The sequence below is a fragment of the Astatotilapia calliptera genome, chromosome 10, assembly GCF_900246225.1.
Source record: "Astatotilapia calliptera chromosome 10, fAstCal1.2, whole genome shotgun sequence".
NCBI lineage: Eukaryota > Metazoa > Chordata > Actinopteri > Cichliformes > Cichlidae > Astatotilapia > Astatotilapia calliptera.
In genome coordinates, this window is record NC_039311.1 from 5,668,521 (window position 1) to 5,686,641 (window position 18,121).

At 42.5% G+C, this 18,121-nt stretch overlaps 1 protein-coding gene across 1 annotated transcript; it reads left to right on the forward strand.

The window, feature by feature from the left end:
- Positions 1-378: 378 nt before the first annotated feature.
- kptn (kaptin (actin binding protein)) lies at positions 379-18,121 on the forward strand. The gene is made up of 12 exons (XM_026182516.1): positions 379-915; positions 10,351-10,433; positions 10,510-10,594; positions 10,670-10,724; positions 12,089-12,167; positions 13,084-13,157; positions 14,840-14,946; positions 16,016-16,099; positions 16,190-16,253; positions 16,346-16,481; positions 17,153-17,326; positions 17,715-18,121. The coding sequence occupies exons 1-12, from the start codon at positions 714-716 to the stop codon at positions 17,877-17,879; spliced, it is 1,308 nt and encodes a 435-aa protein (XP_026038301.1). The 5' UTR covers positions 379-713; the 3' UTR covers positions 17,880-18,121.

Here is an 18,121-nt window from a genome sequence, read left to right on the forward strand (position 1 = left end):
CTGTCACCCGTTTACTACACGAAGAAAAAAAGCCACGCGCTGCCTTTCATGGCGTAGTAAAGTGGAGGAATTAAACCAAACTGGGAGAAGGCTTATATTAAATGACAACCAATTTAAGCGTTTTTGTACCTCAAAAAGAATGGCTGATTTTACTCTGTAAAGGATGTGTGACATTTTAAATGCACGTAAAATGTCAGCTGGCAGCTGTGTTTTGACCACAGAATGAAGAAATTTCACGGGAACAACGACAAATCTACCTTAAAATTACTTTCTAAAATATAGCAATATTTTCAATTATTCCGATAGCGGTTTTGTCCACAGTGGCCCGGGTTTTCTCTCCCCTGAGTCCCTTATAGATATTAAATCCCATATTTCCAATGAAAGTGAACGCAGCTCGGGTCAAACCCGGATATTTTTCTTCATGCGTACTGTCTATGGCTATTCAAGTTGTTTATTATATCTTAGAGACACTCGTTAGAGGATATGTGATATCAGAATGAAATTATATTAACTGAGTTATTTTAGCGTCGATATGCAATTTGTGGAGAGTGTTAGCTGAATTTCAAAATGAACGAGCGGGAACATTTTTAATCCAACTCATTGTTGTGGAGTTTGAGGGCTCTGCAGCCACTACACAAGCATGAACGGGGAAAAGTCTAAATGTTTAATACAAATCTTAATATAAACCAGTGATTGTGCTTGTATCCTGCAAGATGCTCCGAGAATCGTATCCCTTCGTGGAGGACAGTTTCAGCCGCTTCCCGTCACAGAGCAACATTTACGGGCTGTGTCAGGCCGGGGAGCAGGAGCTGTTAGCGGCCACTCTCAAGGGGAAGGTGGTGTGTTTCAGATACCAAGAGCTGCAGCAGAAGATCCGACCGGTGGCCAAGGAGGTTCAGTTCACTTACATCCCAGGTACGCAGGGGAAAGACGGGTCAAGTGCTCAAGTTTCAGTACTGAAGAAATTATGTTTATTTCTACTATTTCTTACACATTAAACATTAGACCTAGACCTCCTTTCCTGTTTCCTGGATCTTCTATCAAATAAAAAAAAATTTAAAAAAAATAAATCTTAAAAGCAATTATAGAAGACAGCATCCGTCAAAGTAGATTTTTGGATCAGGACAAGCTTCTCCTGTCGTCTATAAACTCCTTACATTTGTGTGACTCTTTGAAGAGACCTGACTGTATATTAACATCTCTGTGTTAACAGTCTTTTTCTTATGGACTGACCCCTGGGTTTGGAAAATAGACTGTACATAACAGATAGGACGTAACTGCTGTCACCCATTGGTTCTGAACTGTAAGACACAATCCAGGCAATACTGTGCAGTAAACAGCAGACCTGTTCAAAGTACAGAAGTCTGCTGCAGTTAAGTCAGGGCTCCAGCATGTGATGAGATGGTCCTTGTGGAGTAAGAGTGAATGGAAGTAAGTGGCTAAAAAGTAATTTGCATGACAAAAAAGCCACATAGAAACAGACAGGTTCAATGATTGGGGCCCCTGGTTTTTGAGGTCTGACAGACTTTATCCCCTCCCCCCCTTAACAACCAATAGACGACTTAAAATGAAGCTATAGGGGCCCCAGTGAGTGGGGACTGGAAAGAACTCTTGTTTTACTCCTTTGTTGTGCAAGTACTCAGATATGTGCACATAGATGTTGCTACAGAGCTTGTCCTTAAGGTAAGGAAGCTACACAACACAATAGAAAGACTGTGTTTCAACGTAAACTGCATGCACTGAATATTTTACTCACGTAAAATTACAGAAGTTTAACACTTCAAGCAACAACTAAACAATTGTACAGATTGTATATTTCAGAATGACCTATAGGAATGCACAAATATGGTCTGATATTAGTCTTTTTGACTCATGTCATGTTTATTACTCATGTCATGACTCATGTCATGTTTATTATTTCAGCTCACCCGTGGTTTTCTGTTGAGATTAGATGTCACAGATAGTAGGATGAAGACTTGAAACAGTTATTGTAATGAAGATTTTTTGTTTCCTTCGCCCAATCAGTGCATCCCTTCTATATTATTATAAAATGATAAGATTGTTGATTTATGCTGAAGACTGGAATTTATTGTGTCACAGAAGCCAAAACTTTAAAACCAGCCTTCAACAAAACAGATTAAATAAAGGAGAATATACATATTCTCCTGCTGTATGCGGTTTGAGACAACATACAGCAGCGGTCCCCAACCCCTGGGCCACGCACCAGTACAAGTCCGGTCCGGTCCGTGGTCGTTTGGTACCAGGCTGCGAGAGTTGAGGCCCGGGTGTAAAATTGATGGTTTTCAGGGTTTTTATCGGTTTTTATCATTATTTTTTTAACGTTATTATCGTAAACTTGGTTTCCCTGGGTCTTTTCCAGTGTGTTATTAATAAATCTTTTCTTTTGGTTTTATTTTGTTGTATTTTTCCGCGACACCTTAAATGCCATCCATCCATCCATCCATCCATCCATCTTCATCCGCTTTGTCCGGGGCCGGGTCGCGGGGGCAGCAGCCTAAGCAAAGAGGCCCAGACCTCCCTCTCCCCAGCCACCTCCTCCAGCTTATCCGGGGGAATACCAAGGCGTTCCCAGGCCAGCCGAGAGATATAATCTCTCCAGCGTGTCCTGGGTCTGCCCCGGGGCCTCCTCCCGGTGGGACATGCCTGGAACACCTCACCCAGGAGGCGCCCAGGGGGCATCCTTGTCAGATGCCCGAACCACCTCAGCTGGCTCCTTTCGATGTGGAGCAGCAGCTGCTCTACTCTGAGCCCCTCCCGGATGGCCGAACTTCTCACCCTATCTCTAAGGGAGAGGCCAGCCACCCTTCGGAGGAAGCTCATTTCTGCCGCTTGTATCCGCGATCTCGTTCTTTCGGTCACTACCCACAGCTCGTGGCCATAGGTGAGGGTAGGGACGTAGATCGACCGGTAAATTGAGAGCTTCGCTTTTACACTCAGCTCCCTCTTCACCACGACGGACCGGTGCAGCGTCCGCATTACTGCAGCTGCAGCCCCAATCCGTCTGTCGATCTCCGGCTCCCTTCTCCCATCACTCGCGAACAAGACCCCGAGATACTTGAACTCCTCCACTTGGGGCAGGAACTCATCCCCGACCCGGAGTGGGCACTCCACCCTTTTCCGGCTGAGAACCATGGCCTCAGATTTGGAGGTGCTGATCCTCATTCCCGCTGCTTCACACTCGGCTGCGAACCGCTCCAGTGCGAGCTGGAGGCCCTCACCCGATGAAGCCAACAGAACCACATCATCTGCAAAAATCAGAGATGAGATTCTGAGGCCACCAAAGCGAAAGCCCTCCGCCACTTGGCTGCGCCTAGAAATCCTGTCCATAAAAATTATGAACAGAACCGGAGACAAAGGACAGCCCTGGCGGAGTCCATCACCCACCGGGAACGAGTCCGACTTATTGCCGGCAATGCGAACCAAGCTCTTGCAACGGTTGTATAGGGATCAAATGGCCCGTAGCAATGGGCCAGACACCCCATATTCCCGCAACACCTCCCACAGGACACCCCGAGGGACACGGTCGAATGCTTTCTCCAAGTCCACAAAACACATGTAGACTGGTTGGGCAAACTCCCATGCACCCTCAAGTATCCTGGAAAGGATAAAGAGCTGGTCCAGTGTTCCGCGACCAGGACGAAAACCGCATTGTTCCTCCTGTATCCGAGGTTCGACTAACGGACGAACTCTCCTTTCCAGCACCCTGGCATAGACTTTCCCAGGGAGGCTGAGGAGTGTGATCCCCCTGTAGTTGGAACACACCCTCCGGTCCCCTTTCTTGAAGATGGGGACCACCACCCCGGTCTGCCAGTCCACAGGTACTGCCCCTGATCTCCATGCAACATTGCAGAGGCGTGTCAACCAGGACAGCCCTACAACGTCCAGAGCCTTCAGGAACTCGGGGTGGACCTCATCAACACCAGGGGCTCTGCCACCAAGGAGTTGTTTAACTGCCTCAGTGACCTCGCCCCCGGAAATTGGCGGGTCATTCCCCTCATCCCCAGACTCTGCTTCCTCCTCGGAAGACGTGTCAGTGGGATTAAGGAGGTCCTCGAAGTATTCCTTCCACCGCCTGACAATTTTCTCAGTCGACGTCAGCAGCGCTCCGCCAGCACTATACACAGTGCAGGTAGAGCACCGCTTTCCCCTCCTGAGACGACGGTTTGCCAGAATCTCTTCGAGGCAGTCCGAAAGTCTTTTTCCATGGCCTCTCCGAACTCCTCCCACACCCGAGTTTTTGCTTCAGCCACTGCCCGAGCCGCATTCTGCTTGGCCTGTCGATACCTGTCGGCTGCCTCCGGAGTCCCACAGGCTAACCAAGCCCGATAGGACTCCTTCTTCAGCCTGGTGGCTCCCTTCACCTCTGGTGTCCACCATTTGGTTCGGGGATTACCACCACGGCAGGCACCAACCACCTTGCGGCCGCAGCTCAATGCAGCAGCTTCGGCAATGGAGACGCTGAACATGGTCCATTCGGACTCAATGTCCCCAGTCTCCCTCGGAATGCTGTTGAAGCTCTGCCGGAGGTGTGCGTTGAAGATCTCGCAGACTGGGGCCTCTGCTAGACGTTCCCAGCACACCCTCACTACGCGTTTAGGTGCACCAGGTCTGTCCAGCGTCTTACCCCGCCACCTGATCCAACTCACCACCAGGTGGTGATCAGTTGACAGCTCAGCCCCTCTCTTTACCCGAGTGTCCAGAACATATGGTCGCAGGTCTGCTGATACGATTACAAAATCGATCATCGACCTACGGCCTAGAGCATCCTGGTGCCACGTGCACTTATGGACACTCTTATGTTCGAACAGGGTGTTCGTTATGGCCAAACTGTGATTAGCACAGAAGTCGAATAACAGAGCACCGCTCGGGTTCAGATCAGGGAGGCCGTTCCTCCCAATCACGCCCCTCCAGGTCTCGCTGTCGTTACCCACGTGAGCATTGAAGTCTCCCAGCAGGACAACAGAGTCTCCAGGTGGAGCACCCTCCAGCACCCCCCCCCAGGGACTCTAAGAAGGCTGGGTACTCTGAACTGCCACTCGGCGCATAAGCGCAGATGACTGTCAGGACCCGTTCCCCGACCCTAAGGCGCAGGGAACAAACCCTCTCGTCCACCGGGAAAAACCCCAACGTACCGGCAGCAAGCCGAGGGGATATTAGGATACCCACCCCAGCCCGCCGCCTCTCACCAGGGGCAACTCCAGACTGAGACAGAGTCCAGCCCCTCTCCAGGAGACTGGTTCCAGAGCCCAAGCCATGTGTAGAGGTGAGCCCGACTATATCTAGCCGGTACCTCTCAACCTCACGCACTAACTCAGGCTCCTTCCCCACCAGAGAGGTGACCCTTATGAAAAGGACATCGAGGGAACAGTTTACCCTGCCCGGGATAGGGTTACCGGGGCCCCGCCCTGGAGCCAGGCCCGGGGAGGGTGCCCGAGGGCGAGCGTCTGGTGGCCGGGCCTTAGTCCATGGGGCCCGGCCGGGCACAGCCCGAAGAGGAGACATGGGCCCATCCTCCCGCAGGCCCACCACCCGCAGGAGGCGCCATAGGGGTCGGGTGCATTGTGTGCCGGGTGGCGGCCAGGAGCGGAGGCCCTGGCGGACTGACCCCCGGCTGCCAAGACTGGCAATAGGGACCTTAAATGCCGGTCCGTGAAAATATTGTCGGACATAAACCGGTCTGTGATGCAAAAAAGGCTGGGGACCGCTGGGATACAGTATGAATAAATACAATGTAACAGCACTAAAAAGATACAAATGACAGAAAATCAAACAAAACAGAAAAAAGCAAACTAAAAACAATAATCAGTGGCCATAGTGATCAAACTTAAATACAGTGGTACAGGGAGCTTAATAAGTGAATCGGGTAATAAATGAAGGCATTGTGATATGATCAATGAAATACACTGAAAAAAATATGTTGTTGGATTTACTTAATTCAATGGTGGACATTTGTTGCACACAGATGTTTTGCTTCGGCAGCAACTTAAACAATTGAGTTAAATTAACACAATTTATTCATGTTCAATAAACCTGTGCAATTTGTGTTGATAAAATGTGACTTAAACATGTTTTGATGAAGTAATTTGAGCTCTTGGAATATTTTAATCCTTCACAATTTTCTCACGTTATCCCAACACGATTCAATAACTTTTACCCAATACTACTTGGTCACTTAAATACTACATGTTATCTTCAAATTACATTTTGCTATTATATTCTAGTATCAAATACACAATTTTCAAATGGAGGCCTTATAACAGATTGTATTGTTCTCTTCCAAGATGGTTGCTGGCATCCACCAGTAACCTTTCAAAACAAAATGTCTAATTTCACTGCATTGACAGTAGGTAAAGAATTAAACTGACATTACTCCTCCACTGAATCTATATAAATCAACAGTTAAATAATGTCAGTTCTTCCGTGTTCTCTGGAATCAATCACAGTAAAGAAATTAGACTCTTTCTTTTGAAAAATGTTGGGAAAGAACAAATCAAAACATTCTATTTAAGGCCTCTGACGTCAAGATTCAGTTAAACAACAATTATAACTAAACAATTTGAGGTAGTGTTAGTTTCCATTAACATTAAATTAGGTTACTGAATTGGCAAACACCTTCCTATTAACACCTCCCATTTTACCCCAATAACTAAAGAAATTAGCACTTGCAGGTCAAAACCTTTATTCAAGAGACGCAAAAATAACATTGATACAGTGACTGTCAAAAATTACAGCACTGATCATACTGTGACATCTTGGTTCAAAACAGCACACTTAGAAATATTCAACGTTCTTTACTTCAACTGAATGAAATTGAAAATACCATTTCACACGACCCATATGGGATATTTAGACTGTATAACTGTTCACGCTACATCTCTTCACTAGTAAAAGAAAGAAAAAATACAAAGACAAATTTAAAAATGCTGCCAAACAGACAAACAGAACTTGTACAGAGCAAAAGGAAAAACAAACAACAAAAAAAACGGCTTGTCCTCATGGCAGTTGCAGAGTATATAAAAATGAACCCTGCGATCCGTTCCTGGAATTGAGCTTCAAAAATGCAGCAGAACAAGTGTGAGATTTAAATGTCCTCTCACCTAGAGCTGGTCACCTCACATGCATAACAGTGAGCTTCGTTGCAGGAGCAGTTTTGTCTTAGTTGTGAGCTTTTCTTGAGAGCTGAGTTGCATCCAACTCCATTACCACCCTTTGAATCACCTCAAAAGTGTAGCAGAGTTGTGATGGGTAACTCATGTTGAAGGAATAAAAAAGGTCCAAACAGCATGGCTACTGCAAAGGTCACGTTATCCAGATCTTGAAGAACAACATCAGAAAAGTCATTGCCTGGTGCATCCTCTGGAGACAGATGTTCATTGTGGTTTTCTCAATCTGTGCAGTGGCCTCAGTCAAGTCCTGGTTAAACACAAAACATTTCTTTAAGATTCCTTTTTAAACTCATCTCTTTTGAATCTACCAGTTCTAATGTTAGAGTAATTTAAACCAATGCAAGCAACATAGTAAATAGCTATAGCCAAAGAGTGGCCTGCCATGCTGCCATTCATGGTCTAACAGAGTTTCTAAGAGAGGGTGAAAAACATAATAATTTCAAATGCTTTACATTAGTTTTTGTTAGAAAGACACCGGCCCATCAGAAATCCAGGTTATGTCACTCAGAAGATGTTAGAATTTAGACTTTCAGCCCCACAATTTGGTTAGCTGTTGGTCAGTTGGTCTTTTTTTTTTTTTTCAAACAAAAGCTAATGTAAATATTGGGGGGATTTTTCTTTGTTCACTAGAATGACAAATTTAAAGTTTTTTCACACTGATGTGACCCCTAATACAGGGGTGGGGGTGGGGCCTCAAGGGCCGGCGGCCGAGTTCACTACCAGGCCTCATGTGAACTTCAAATTATTAAAGAGGACTACTGGTCCTAACCAGTCCAATGAGGATCAAGTGGATAACTAAATGCATTTTTAAATGTTGCAAAGCCACAATCTACTCATAAAACACTCACCATGAACTCCTGCACCAAGATGTTGCAATTGTCTTTCACACAGATGCGGAGCACTTTGATGAGGGACTCCGAGCATTAATGTCATCCTAAAGTATTATAACAAAGAAAACAGAGATTTGTGAACTTTTCAGTAGCACAGAAGAAAATGATCCCAGACAAAAACTCTTGACTTTTTAAACCAGTCAACATGCAACACCAGCATCTACAAAGCAATATCAAAAGTTCCTGTTTGACATCAACTTTATGGATATATCGTTTCCAGAACATTTATTTTTTTAAAAAGATAAATTTTTCTCAGTGGGCCAGTAAATGCATGACGAAAATTATGGCATCCTTTTAGTGGAATCAGTACTCACAGGTAATAGTTGACGGTTTCAATGGATGTAGCATAAAAATCTTTTACTGACCTAATGCAATACATATACACTTTGTAGTTAAAGAATTTTAAAGTTCTTACTGTCATAATGGCAGCTACATCCATTAGCTTTGTGCCCTGTTCCCCCGATCACTTTGCAAACACTTTCAGCAGACTGCCAGAGAGAAACTCAGCTCCGTCAGAAACCTTGACTGTATGCATGGTTGGGATGCACTGGAATGCTGCATTTCATCTGAAATGACATAAAATTATTTTGAAATAACAGCAGGCACTGTGCTTGGTTAATCAGTAATGTTTTGTTGAATAAAAACTGTGTTTCCAGATCTTATGGGATTAAAAAAATCCAAAGATGTTTGTTTCTGATTTGCAACCCAACAACCCACAAGTTACAACCTCATTTCAGTTCAAGTGTGCATTAATGCGAGTCCAGTAATCACCTTTCTGGCAATACATACAGGTATAAGATAAACCTATGGCAGATTTTGGATCTCTCAGTTGTATTAATAGGGTGAGTATGCATGCACCTAATAATTATAAAAAACCTATTATAATTAAGTTACAGAAACGAAAATAGAATATACTTTCTTACCATAACACCTTGAACCCACAATCCATCAGCTGACTCCTGGTGAAATGCAGAATAGAGGTCGTCTCTCAATATGCAGCAAAAAAAACAAAAACAAAAACAAAAGGACAGCAGGTGAGGGTAGGAGGGGTAGGGATGTAAGCTAGCATAATGCCGCTGATGATATTAGCTAAAGCTGTTCAATGTCCAAAATCTCACTAACACCACGGTGCAGTAAATACACAATGTAACTGAAGAGTCAGTTGACAAATCTATTCACACAGAAAACCAAATTATGTTATGAGTGCCTCGTAATTAGGTTTAATGTGATATTACGGCTCTTGTGCCAAAGACAAATTCAAATGAAAAAGCGCCAATTCTTTGACAACAGATAAAACAGCAAATAAGCTAACGGCTCTTTTTTAGCATGTTACATGGCGACACTCTAGACGTTTAACTACATTTGGCTGAAATATGGTAAAAATTAATTCAAAAAATCAAGACATACCAAAAACGTAGAGTTGGCTGCTCGACTTGACTGAGATGGATGCCTTTTTTAAACCACGATCCAAAGCCCGCGAGATGAAATCACGCGTGGTTTCACGAGATTTAACGTTGCTATCTTATTAACTTACTTCACCTGAACATGATATGAACAATTTAATACACCCTTTCTGCATATCATGTAGTTTTTACACTATATAGTTACATTTAACTTTAAAACATGAGGCAATTGTGTTAAATACATGCAAGATGCTTACATAAATCCAAGAGATGGCCAGTCCCTTTTTTTCAGTGTACTTTCACAACAGAAGAGAAAGTGTTGCTGCGTTTCATATAAATGGTGTGAAGGGTGGTGAAGAACTATTCAGAACTGATACATGAATGTGTTCTTTATTTTAATGGTGATGTTGAATATTTACTGCTTTAATATACGTTTTATATTTCTTCTTCTAGTCTGTAGAGTTTGCGTAGGGCATACATTTTTGTTTTCGTTTTAAATGACATCACAGTGTATCTGCTGAATATATTTTGTATTCTAAAAAAAGTTTTCAAATAAACATAAAGGGTCTGAGCAATATACTGTAGATGATATTGGTGGAGGTTAACAATATAGATCTCACTTCATGAAGGAGAGCATCTCTCTCTCATTAGCGCAGAGCAACAAAACAGATTTTCTGCCTTATAATGAAACATTTTCTCTGAATATTTATCCTGTTATTTCAGAAAAAACAAACAAGATAAATCATTCTGTAAGTCTGAAATGAATGATGAAGCTGTCGGTGTACGGTCGTATGTTAATTCTGTTATGATGCACGTTGTTGTTTGTAGTCGCTCAGTGCTGAAAAGGTTTGACTCTGTTTTCTTATCTAGTTGATGCAGAGATCGTATCAATCGATGCTTTCATCAAGTCTCCACCCAAGAGAGGTCTGGTGGTGGGCATCACCTTCATTAAGGTATTGTAACTTTAAAATCAGAGTATGAACTGTGCCATGGTAGAAGCATACTGATTCATGGCTGATCTCCTCGCAGGACTCTGGGGACAAAGCCACTCCATTCCTAAATATCTACTGTGACTATGAACCTGGCTCAGAGTTCAACCTGGACTCTATTGCACGTGAGCGATGCATTGTCTGCGTATGTGTTGTGCTCTCGCTGACATGTCCTGATCATGTCGTGTTTCTCTGAACAGAGAGCTGCCTGAATCTGGAGCTGCAGTTCACGCCCTTCCAGCTTTACCACACAGAGTAAGTTTGCTGCTGTACAAAGATAGTTCTTGCTGACTATAGTCACCATGGTAACTAACCTTGCAGAATTAAAAGAGAAAACCGAGCTCTTCCTGATCTCCTGCTGCAGGTTATGACGATCTCCTTTGGGCTGTAGCGTCAATCAGAAATTACTAAGAAACAAACAGGCACAATACAGGTGGTGGCTGTAAGGGCTTCACACTGAAGCTGGATATGCAAAATGTGATTTTTGGCAGTTTAACGTGAAAGATGACTCATGTAAAAGATATTCGTGACGTCTTTGCTCATGCTGTTTTTGCTTACATAGTGAAAGAGTTCAGAGTTCTAATGGCCAAAACTCTGACAGTGTCTGAGTGTACGCGCTGCTGCAGCGTACTCCTACTAATCAAGCAGCATGAAATGACACGCTGATCAATATGATGCTGGCACCTGTGTTTGGGATTCCAGCAAGGAAGAAAATCCACTTCAGTTGAGGGAGCAGAAGCTTGTTTGTGTGCTTCCCCTGCTGTTATCATAGAAACAGACAGCAGAGGAATAACACACATACATCCTGGCTCACATTCAGGAGGTGAGCTGATGTCCTGCCCAAGTCTATTAGATTCATGTTGGACAGTTTAGCTTAAAAATAGCTCAGAAAATTGCTAAAAAATCACACATTTTGTAGACATTTTAAAACAAGAATACATGGAAAACAATTAAAAGTAAATAAAAAATACATGCACAATAATCATTCTGCAGAACTGTGGACCGTTTATATGATTATCAATCATTACAAAATACAGAAACACAACTCCAGGCTGGTAGCATTACAACTTTAGCTACTTGACAACTGAGATTTCAGTGCTGTTAAATATTTAATGTTTTTCTCAAGTACTGATAAATCTATTGTTACCACATTTTATATCCTATTGCTGTGCTGAATCATCGTGTTTCTGCAGGCTGACTCAGTTTCTCAGCTGGAGTCCATCATTTTTCATGAGCTGGTACAGGAATATTCATGAATGGGCTTTAGTGTCTTTATGGCTGTGCTCAGTCACTGAGCAGTTTAAGTACAGACTGTGTGTGTGTGTGTCTGGATAGTAAATGTAATGTTTTTCTCAGGTAGAGCAGGTCGTCTACCAGTCAGGGTGTCGGTAGCTTGACTCCTGGCTCCTTCTGTCTGTGTTAAAGTACCAGTACAAATAAAATGCTTAGGTATAGATAGAAGCTGTATGAATGTGTGATTGGGTGAGTGAGACTCGAAGTAGAAAGCATTTAGTGCTCAAATTAAGTAGAAATATATCGAAGTAGCAGTATAATGTATATAAGTACCAGTCCATTTACCATTTATCATGTGAGTGAGCTTGTCTCCCTCTGTCTGTCAGAGTGCAGTGTGCTGAAGGAGGGAGTGAGACGGTGTTTCTGCTAAGCGGTCATGACCAGAGGATCCACCTTTACAAGGAGGTCAGAGACAATACCAGATCAGTGCATTCTAATGACAACTTAAAATATTTGTCTCCTCATCTGTGTATCAATGTATTCTCTAGTAAGTCCCTTTATCCATTATGTGGAGTCACGGTAGCAGCAGACTAAGTAGGGGATTGCAGACATTAGAGTTGGGAATCACCTCTCATGTCTAACCATCAGAAAGTAAACGGTTGGATGGCTTCTCTTTGTGTTCCCAGTGGAAACTGTGGGGAAAAAATCTTCAAACATCTTTCTTTAAAAATATTGTTGAACATAAAGTAAAATCTGGCTTCAGCCTTTCAGAAGAGCCAAAAATAAAAATGTCTTCCACAGTGAGAGCCTGTTTACTGTGAAACCCACTCTATGTGTTGTCTAAGCTCCACTGCAGCTCAGCAGGGACACCATCCCTGGAAATTCCAGAGGGAGTGTTGGACCAAACAGCCATTGGATTTGTCTCAGTCATACTTCTGAAGCCTCATACTAGCAGAAAACAAGAACTGTGCTTTGTTCTTCCTCGTCACCTCCACTGGAAGCACATAATAAAGGGATTTTGTTATGGCTAGCATGAACAGGAGGAAAGATCACAGCAAGTAAACCCTGCTTTAGTGTTCACTTAGGAACCTGAATATAATCAGACAGGAAAAATCATTAAAAAAATTCTTTTTAAAAGAATTTTATGAAAAAAAGTCAGAATTCTGATTTTTGTTCCAAAACTGTGGAAAAAAAAAATCCTAATCGTCTTCCAAAATTTAAAATGAAACCATATAGATGCATGCAACAGAACTAATACTACAGGAAGCATTGGAGATAAAATATGATTGTAATCTGTTGTAACTTTGTATATCTGAAGATGTTTACTTTGATCATGCAAACATCAGCGTTGCATTCAGCCTGACTCTCTTGTGTCTAACAGAACGCCTCCTTGCATCAGTTTGAAGAGCAGCCAGTGGAGAGACTCTTCCCCGAGCTGCAGCAGCTTCCCAGCAAGTGAGTCCCTTCAGCTCTCATCTCTCTGGATGTGGCCGCTGGGCTGATTGGGTTTGATGAGGGATGAGCATTATGTGTTTCTCTGTTAATCAGATTCATGATTTCCCACATTATCCAGCTTACTGTTCTGATCACTGTTTGTACAGTTTGTTTGTACTCAGTTAGCAGGTCTATTACTATACACAAGAACGATAATGTCATTATAGTGTCATTTACTGAAGTTTGAGTAACGAAGGAAGCATGGAAATGTGGAAAGAATGTTTTAAGATACGAAGTTACGAAGAGGATGGTGCATATAATAACAGTCAGCAACACTGAGAGTTGAACAATGAGACCGAGACAAGTCCCACATGTTTCAGATCTATCATCCATTCTTTTTCCACTTATCCGATTAAGGGTCACGACGAGGCTTGAGGCAGCTCCCATAGGGCAAGATGCGGCTACACGCTAGACTGGTTGCCAACCTGCAGCAGGGCTAACACAGAGAGACAGACAAGCATTCACACCCTCAGTGTGGGGAAAGTCTTCAGTTTTTTGTCTTGTTCTTTGCTCAGTGCCTTTAAAAAATGTTGGATTTGTTGTGTAATACCTGCCGACACCTCCCAAACAATAATGATTTAACGAGAAACAAATAAATACAGATAATACTAAAACTCATAAAGTGATCATTGTTATACACCAGGCAACAAAATGAAATGAATAGATTTACTGTGAAAAAGAGCTCTAAAAGAAAAAGCAGCACATCATGTCAGGACCTAAAGAAACTCAGCAAGAGATGAAAAACAAAGTCACTGATATCTGTCAGTCTGGGAAGTGTAAAAAAGAAATTTCCAAAGATGTGGGACTTCAGCAAATCACAGTGAGAGCCATTATTAACAAATAGAAAAAACCTGCAATAGCAGGAACCTTCCTACCCAGCCAGCCTACCCAAATTACTCCGAGAGTGCCAGACGCTTTCCTTTCTTTCTCCGACAGGTCAGGTAGGCTTGAATAGTTTTTTTTCTTCATAAAATAAATTAAATTCATAATTTAAAAACTGAGTTTTGCATTTCCTCGGGTTATCTTTGAATATAAAAATTCCTTTGATGATTTGAAACATTTAAGTATGATAGATTTACGCAAAGCTAAGTAATCAGGAAGAGGCCAAATAATTATTCCCAGTACTGTAGCTCTTTGGGAATCACCTCGTTGGCACAAAAATATAATTTTATGCCCATCAAACTGTCAGGCACATCTCTGGAAATTTTCCAAAGATTAAACTAATGAACTGGGAGCAATTTGTATTTTTTGTGATGGGCCGCTAGTAACGAACTGTCTAATGATACAAGTTAAAATTAGTTTTTTACTAAGTTGTCTATTATGTGTAGAAAGCAAAGATTCGTCCCTTGAGTTAGGTGCCTTTTTTAATCAAGCTGTTGTTTATTTAGCATCATAATAATAACGGCTTAACAAACAAAAAGCATTTCTCTGAAAAAAGGGAAAAAGTAGCCAGTGTCCAAAGAAAAAGTTTGAATGACTTCCAGAAAGCCTGAACAAGTGTGTCTACTTTAACAATGACAAGAACGTTTGGCTTCTTGGAAGCAAACTATGATAGTTGGGTAAATACTTTCATTGTTATCGATACGAGAAAAAAACACACGTATCATCTGTAAACACGTTTTTGTTTCCTTCTCTCTGTGCAGTGTGTTATGGATGGATATACAGAGCATAGCTGGAGGCCGGCGGCTCTCGGTGTTTGGCTGTCAGAATGGCTGTGTTGGGCTAGCTGTGGTCAGCCAGACTGAGCTAGGTGAGGCGAGTGGAACGTACTTGAACGTTCCTCTTAGAGTCGCTCCATCACACGACTGTCTCATGATTCCTTAACCACCACTGACTTAGTCAAACTGAACTCCCGGCTTCTCTGCAGGAATGCTGAACATACAGTGCATCCGAAAAGTATTCACAACTTCACTTGTTACACATTTTGTTACATTACAGCCTTATTCCAAAAATAAATGAAATTCATTTTTCACCTCAAAATTGTGCACACAATGCTCCATAATCACAAGGTGAAAAACCAAAAATATGACATGGATGTACATGTAAGTATTCACAGCCTTTGTTCAGTACTTTGTTGAAGCACCTTTGGCAGCAATTGCAGTCTCAAGTCTTTTTCAGTATGAAGCTACAAGCTAGCACACCTATTTTTGAGAAGTTTCTCCCATTCTTCTTACAGAATCGCTCAAGCTCCAACAGGTTGGAGTGTCGGTTCACTTTCAAATCTCTCCATTCTCTTTCAATCGGATTAAAGTCTGGGCTCTGGCTGGGCCACTCACCCAAAGCTACTCCTTTGTTATGTAGGCTGTGTTTAGGGTTGTTGTCCTGCTGGAAGATGAATCTACTCCCACCCTGAGGTCCAGACCACTCTGGCTATCATCAGGAATGGCTCTGTATATTGATACATTCATCTTTCCCTCGACTGGTCTCCCAGTTCCTGCTGCATAGCGTGATGCAGCCACCACCATGCTTCACTGTAGCGATGGTATTGGCAAGGTGGTGAGAGGTGTCTGGTTTTCCCCAGACATGACACTTGGCATCAAGACCAGAGTGAGAGTTCTTGACTATAAATCTTTAAAATGTTAAATGAGATTCTTTCCCACACGTAGCATAACATAGGTTACATTCCACCATACAATGCTCTCTACAATAAAAAGTTGTCTAGTTCGATTAAAGATTTGTTGAAGTATGTTAAAAGAAGCCAAAGCCTAATTACGTCCATGCAATATTAAGTTTATAGGTGTGTCTATCCATCATTTTGGCTTTATCATTGATGTCCCCAAGTGTGTTTTCAGTATTGTGTCTGTGTGTGTTTATGTCAGAGGTTTTGCAGAGCTGGCGGGTCCAGTTTGACAGTCCAATCTCTACCGTGCTGCTGTTCCCTCTGAGCTTCCACACAGAGGCCGGTACGATACTCCTCTGTTACATCTGATCTCTGCTTCACTTTGTGAATCTGCAGCGCACTTCAAGATTGTCCATTTCTTCTTCTTTTCCAGGTGTGGAAATGGAAAGCTATAACCTACTAGTGGCCAGTACCATAGAGATGGCAGTTGTGTACAGGTCAGAGACAAATGAATGGTTTTGTGCAGTTTTGCTTTCTCTCTGAAGACGAAGAAATTGTAGGTTTTTTTGTTGCATGTCTTTTATTGCAGAGATGTCCAGAAGGACGGTTTGTCCCAGGCCACATGCCTCTTGGAAAGTGACCAATGGGACGCAGTAGTTTGTGCTCTGGTCATCGATCTGGATTTTGATGGGCAGAAGGAGGTGCTGTTGGGCACATATGGACAGGTAAGACCTTTACTAATGGATAGGCTGTATTTTATTTATTTATTTTACTTTACTTTAATAAAAGTCAATGTATTTATCCATCTCTTAATACTTAAACCCTTGGCCTGAAGCCCTTAGCTCCATGATTGATGGTTGCCATTGAACACAAATCTTTTTCACTGCTTGCCACTTAAGATAAAGGCTCAGTCATTTCATGGAAATGCTACTTATTGTAGGTCTTAACTGGGAAAAAAGGAGTGCATTTATTACTACTTGTAGCTGTAGAAAAATAATTTCTACTCTGGTGATTAGTTTCACCAGCAGGATGCTGTGGATGTGTGGGATTGACTCAAAACAAACTGCACTGTTTGTTCACAGCAAAGACGGAAGATATGAGCCGGTGCATTGTTGTGACTTCTTGATCTGTTTTTAATAGTTTTTGAATATAAATGGACCTCGCTGGCTCAGAGGAATAAATGAAACATAGGCACTGTATCGTTAGCAGGATACACTAACAGCTTTCTGTCTTCATGGGATTTTCTGATTGTAAGAATATAGAAGATCTGCTCATGAATAAAGTGGCAAAGTAGGTACGGAGGAAGTGAGTATGATTGAAAGGGAAAGATTATAGGTTTTGTTTTTTGATTTAAAATGATAGATTTATATATAAATCCTCTTTTTCTATAATGCAGGAATTGCTGTGTTATAAATTCCAGCCCATGGGAAGTGGACAAAATGGACAGTTTCAGCTGCAGTGGAGACGGAGCTTCAAAAGTCCTTTGCTGTCCCTCATATACTTGGATTTAACTGCAGATGGTTTGAGAGAGCTGGCTGTTCTCACACTGAAGGGACTGCACATCTTACAGGTTTGTAGCTGAAACCTGTGTGACAGTCATGGTACTGTGTAGCGTCCTCATGGTCACTGCCTGCTGAACTCAAGCTAAGAAGAAGTATTTGAGCTGACATCGAGTTGCCAGCTGCAAAACTTTAAACGGAAAATGATTTCATGTGGTTTTTAGCCCACGTTTATGACTTCATTAATGATTTTAGTTGGATTTCGCCTTCAGAATGAGCTTTTGTGATTCAAGTGCTATTCTTCATCACTGAGCAGCTGGAATGAGAAAGCATCCATATTAAGCTCCAAAGAAAAAGAATCACCATGATCTGCTTGTGGAAAAATAAATATCTTAATCCACACGTTAGCGTTGTCACCCCTGCAGACACTCATTATTTCACTCCCCTTTGTCTTTGCAGCACAGTCTCTCCAGCACCGCTGATTTGGTCCTTGAGCGGCTCACACAGAGGGAGTCAGCGCTAATGGCCAGCTCGGAGGTGGAGTCAGCGAGAGCACAACACACTGAAGACAATGAGGCTCCAGCTCAGAAACTGGAGTGTATAATGCAGACACCCTCAGATTAACAAATGTATTGCATTTTTCTCCCCACGTGTAAATCCTGGTGGTTCAGAATGAAATCTCTTAAAGGTGCAACGTGAAGATTTTTCTCAGGGGTTCATCTTCCTGGAGGCTGATGAGAGACACTGGTTTCAGAAGTCATATGTAACTGCTCAGGTCTGCTTCATGGTATAGTTGTAAAAAAGGCTGAATTGTGACATGATGACAGTGTACAGTTATTTGCAGGTAATAAAGGACATCATATTTA

Bases quoted from the DNA above. Each gene is read 5' to 3' on its own strand.
- kptn (XM_026182516.1), top strand. From the start codon at position 714: ATGCTCCGAGAATCGTATCCCTTCGTGGAGGACAGTTTCAGCCGCTTC. The intron at 13,158-14,839 runs GTGAGTCCCTTC...CTCTCTGTGCAG, and splicing joins CTGCAGCAGCTTCCCAGCAA to TGTGTTATGGATGGATATAC. The intron at 16,482-17,152 runs GTAAGACCTTTA...TCTATAATGCAG, and splicing joins TGTTGGGCACATATGGACAG to GAATTGCTGTGTTATAAATT.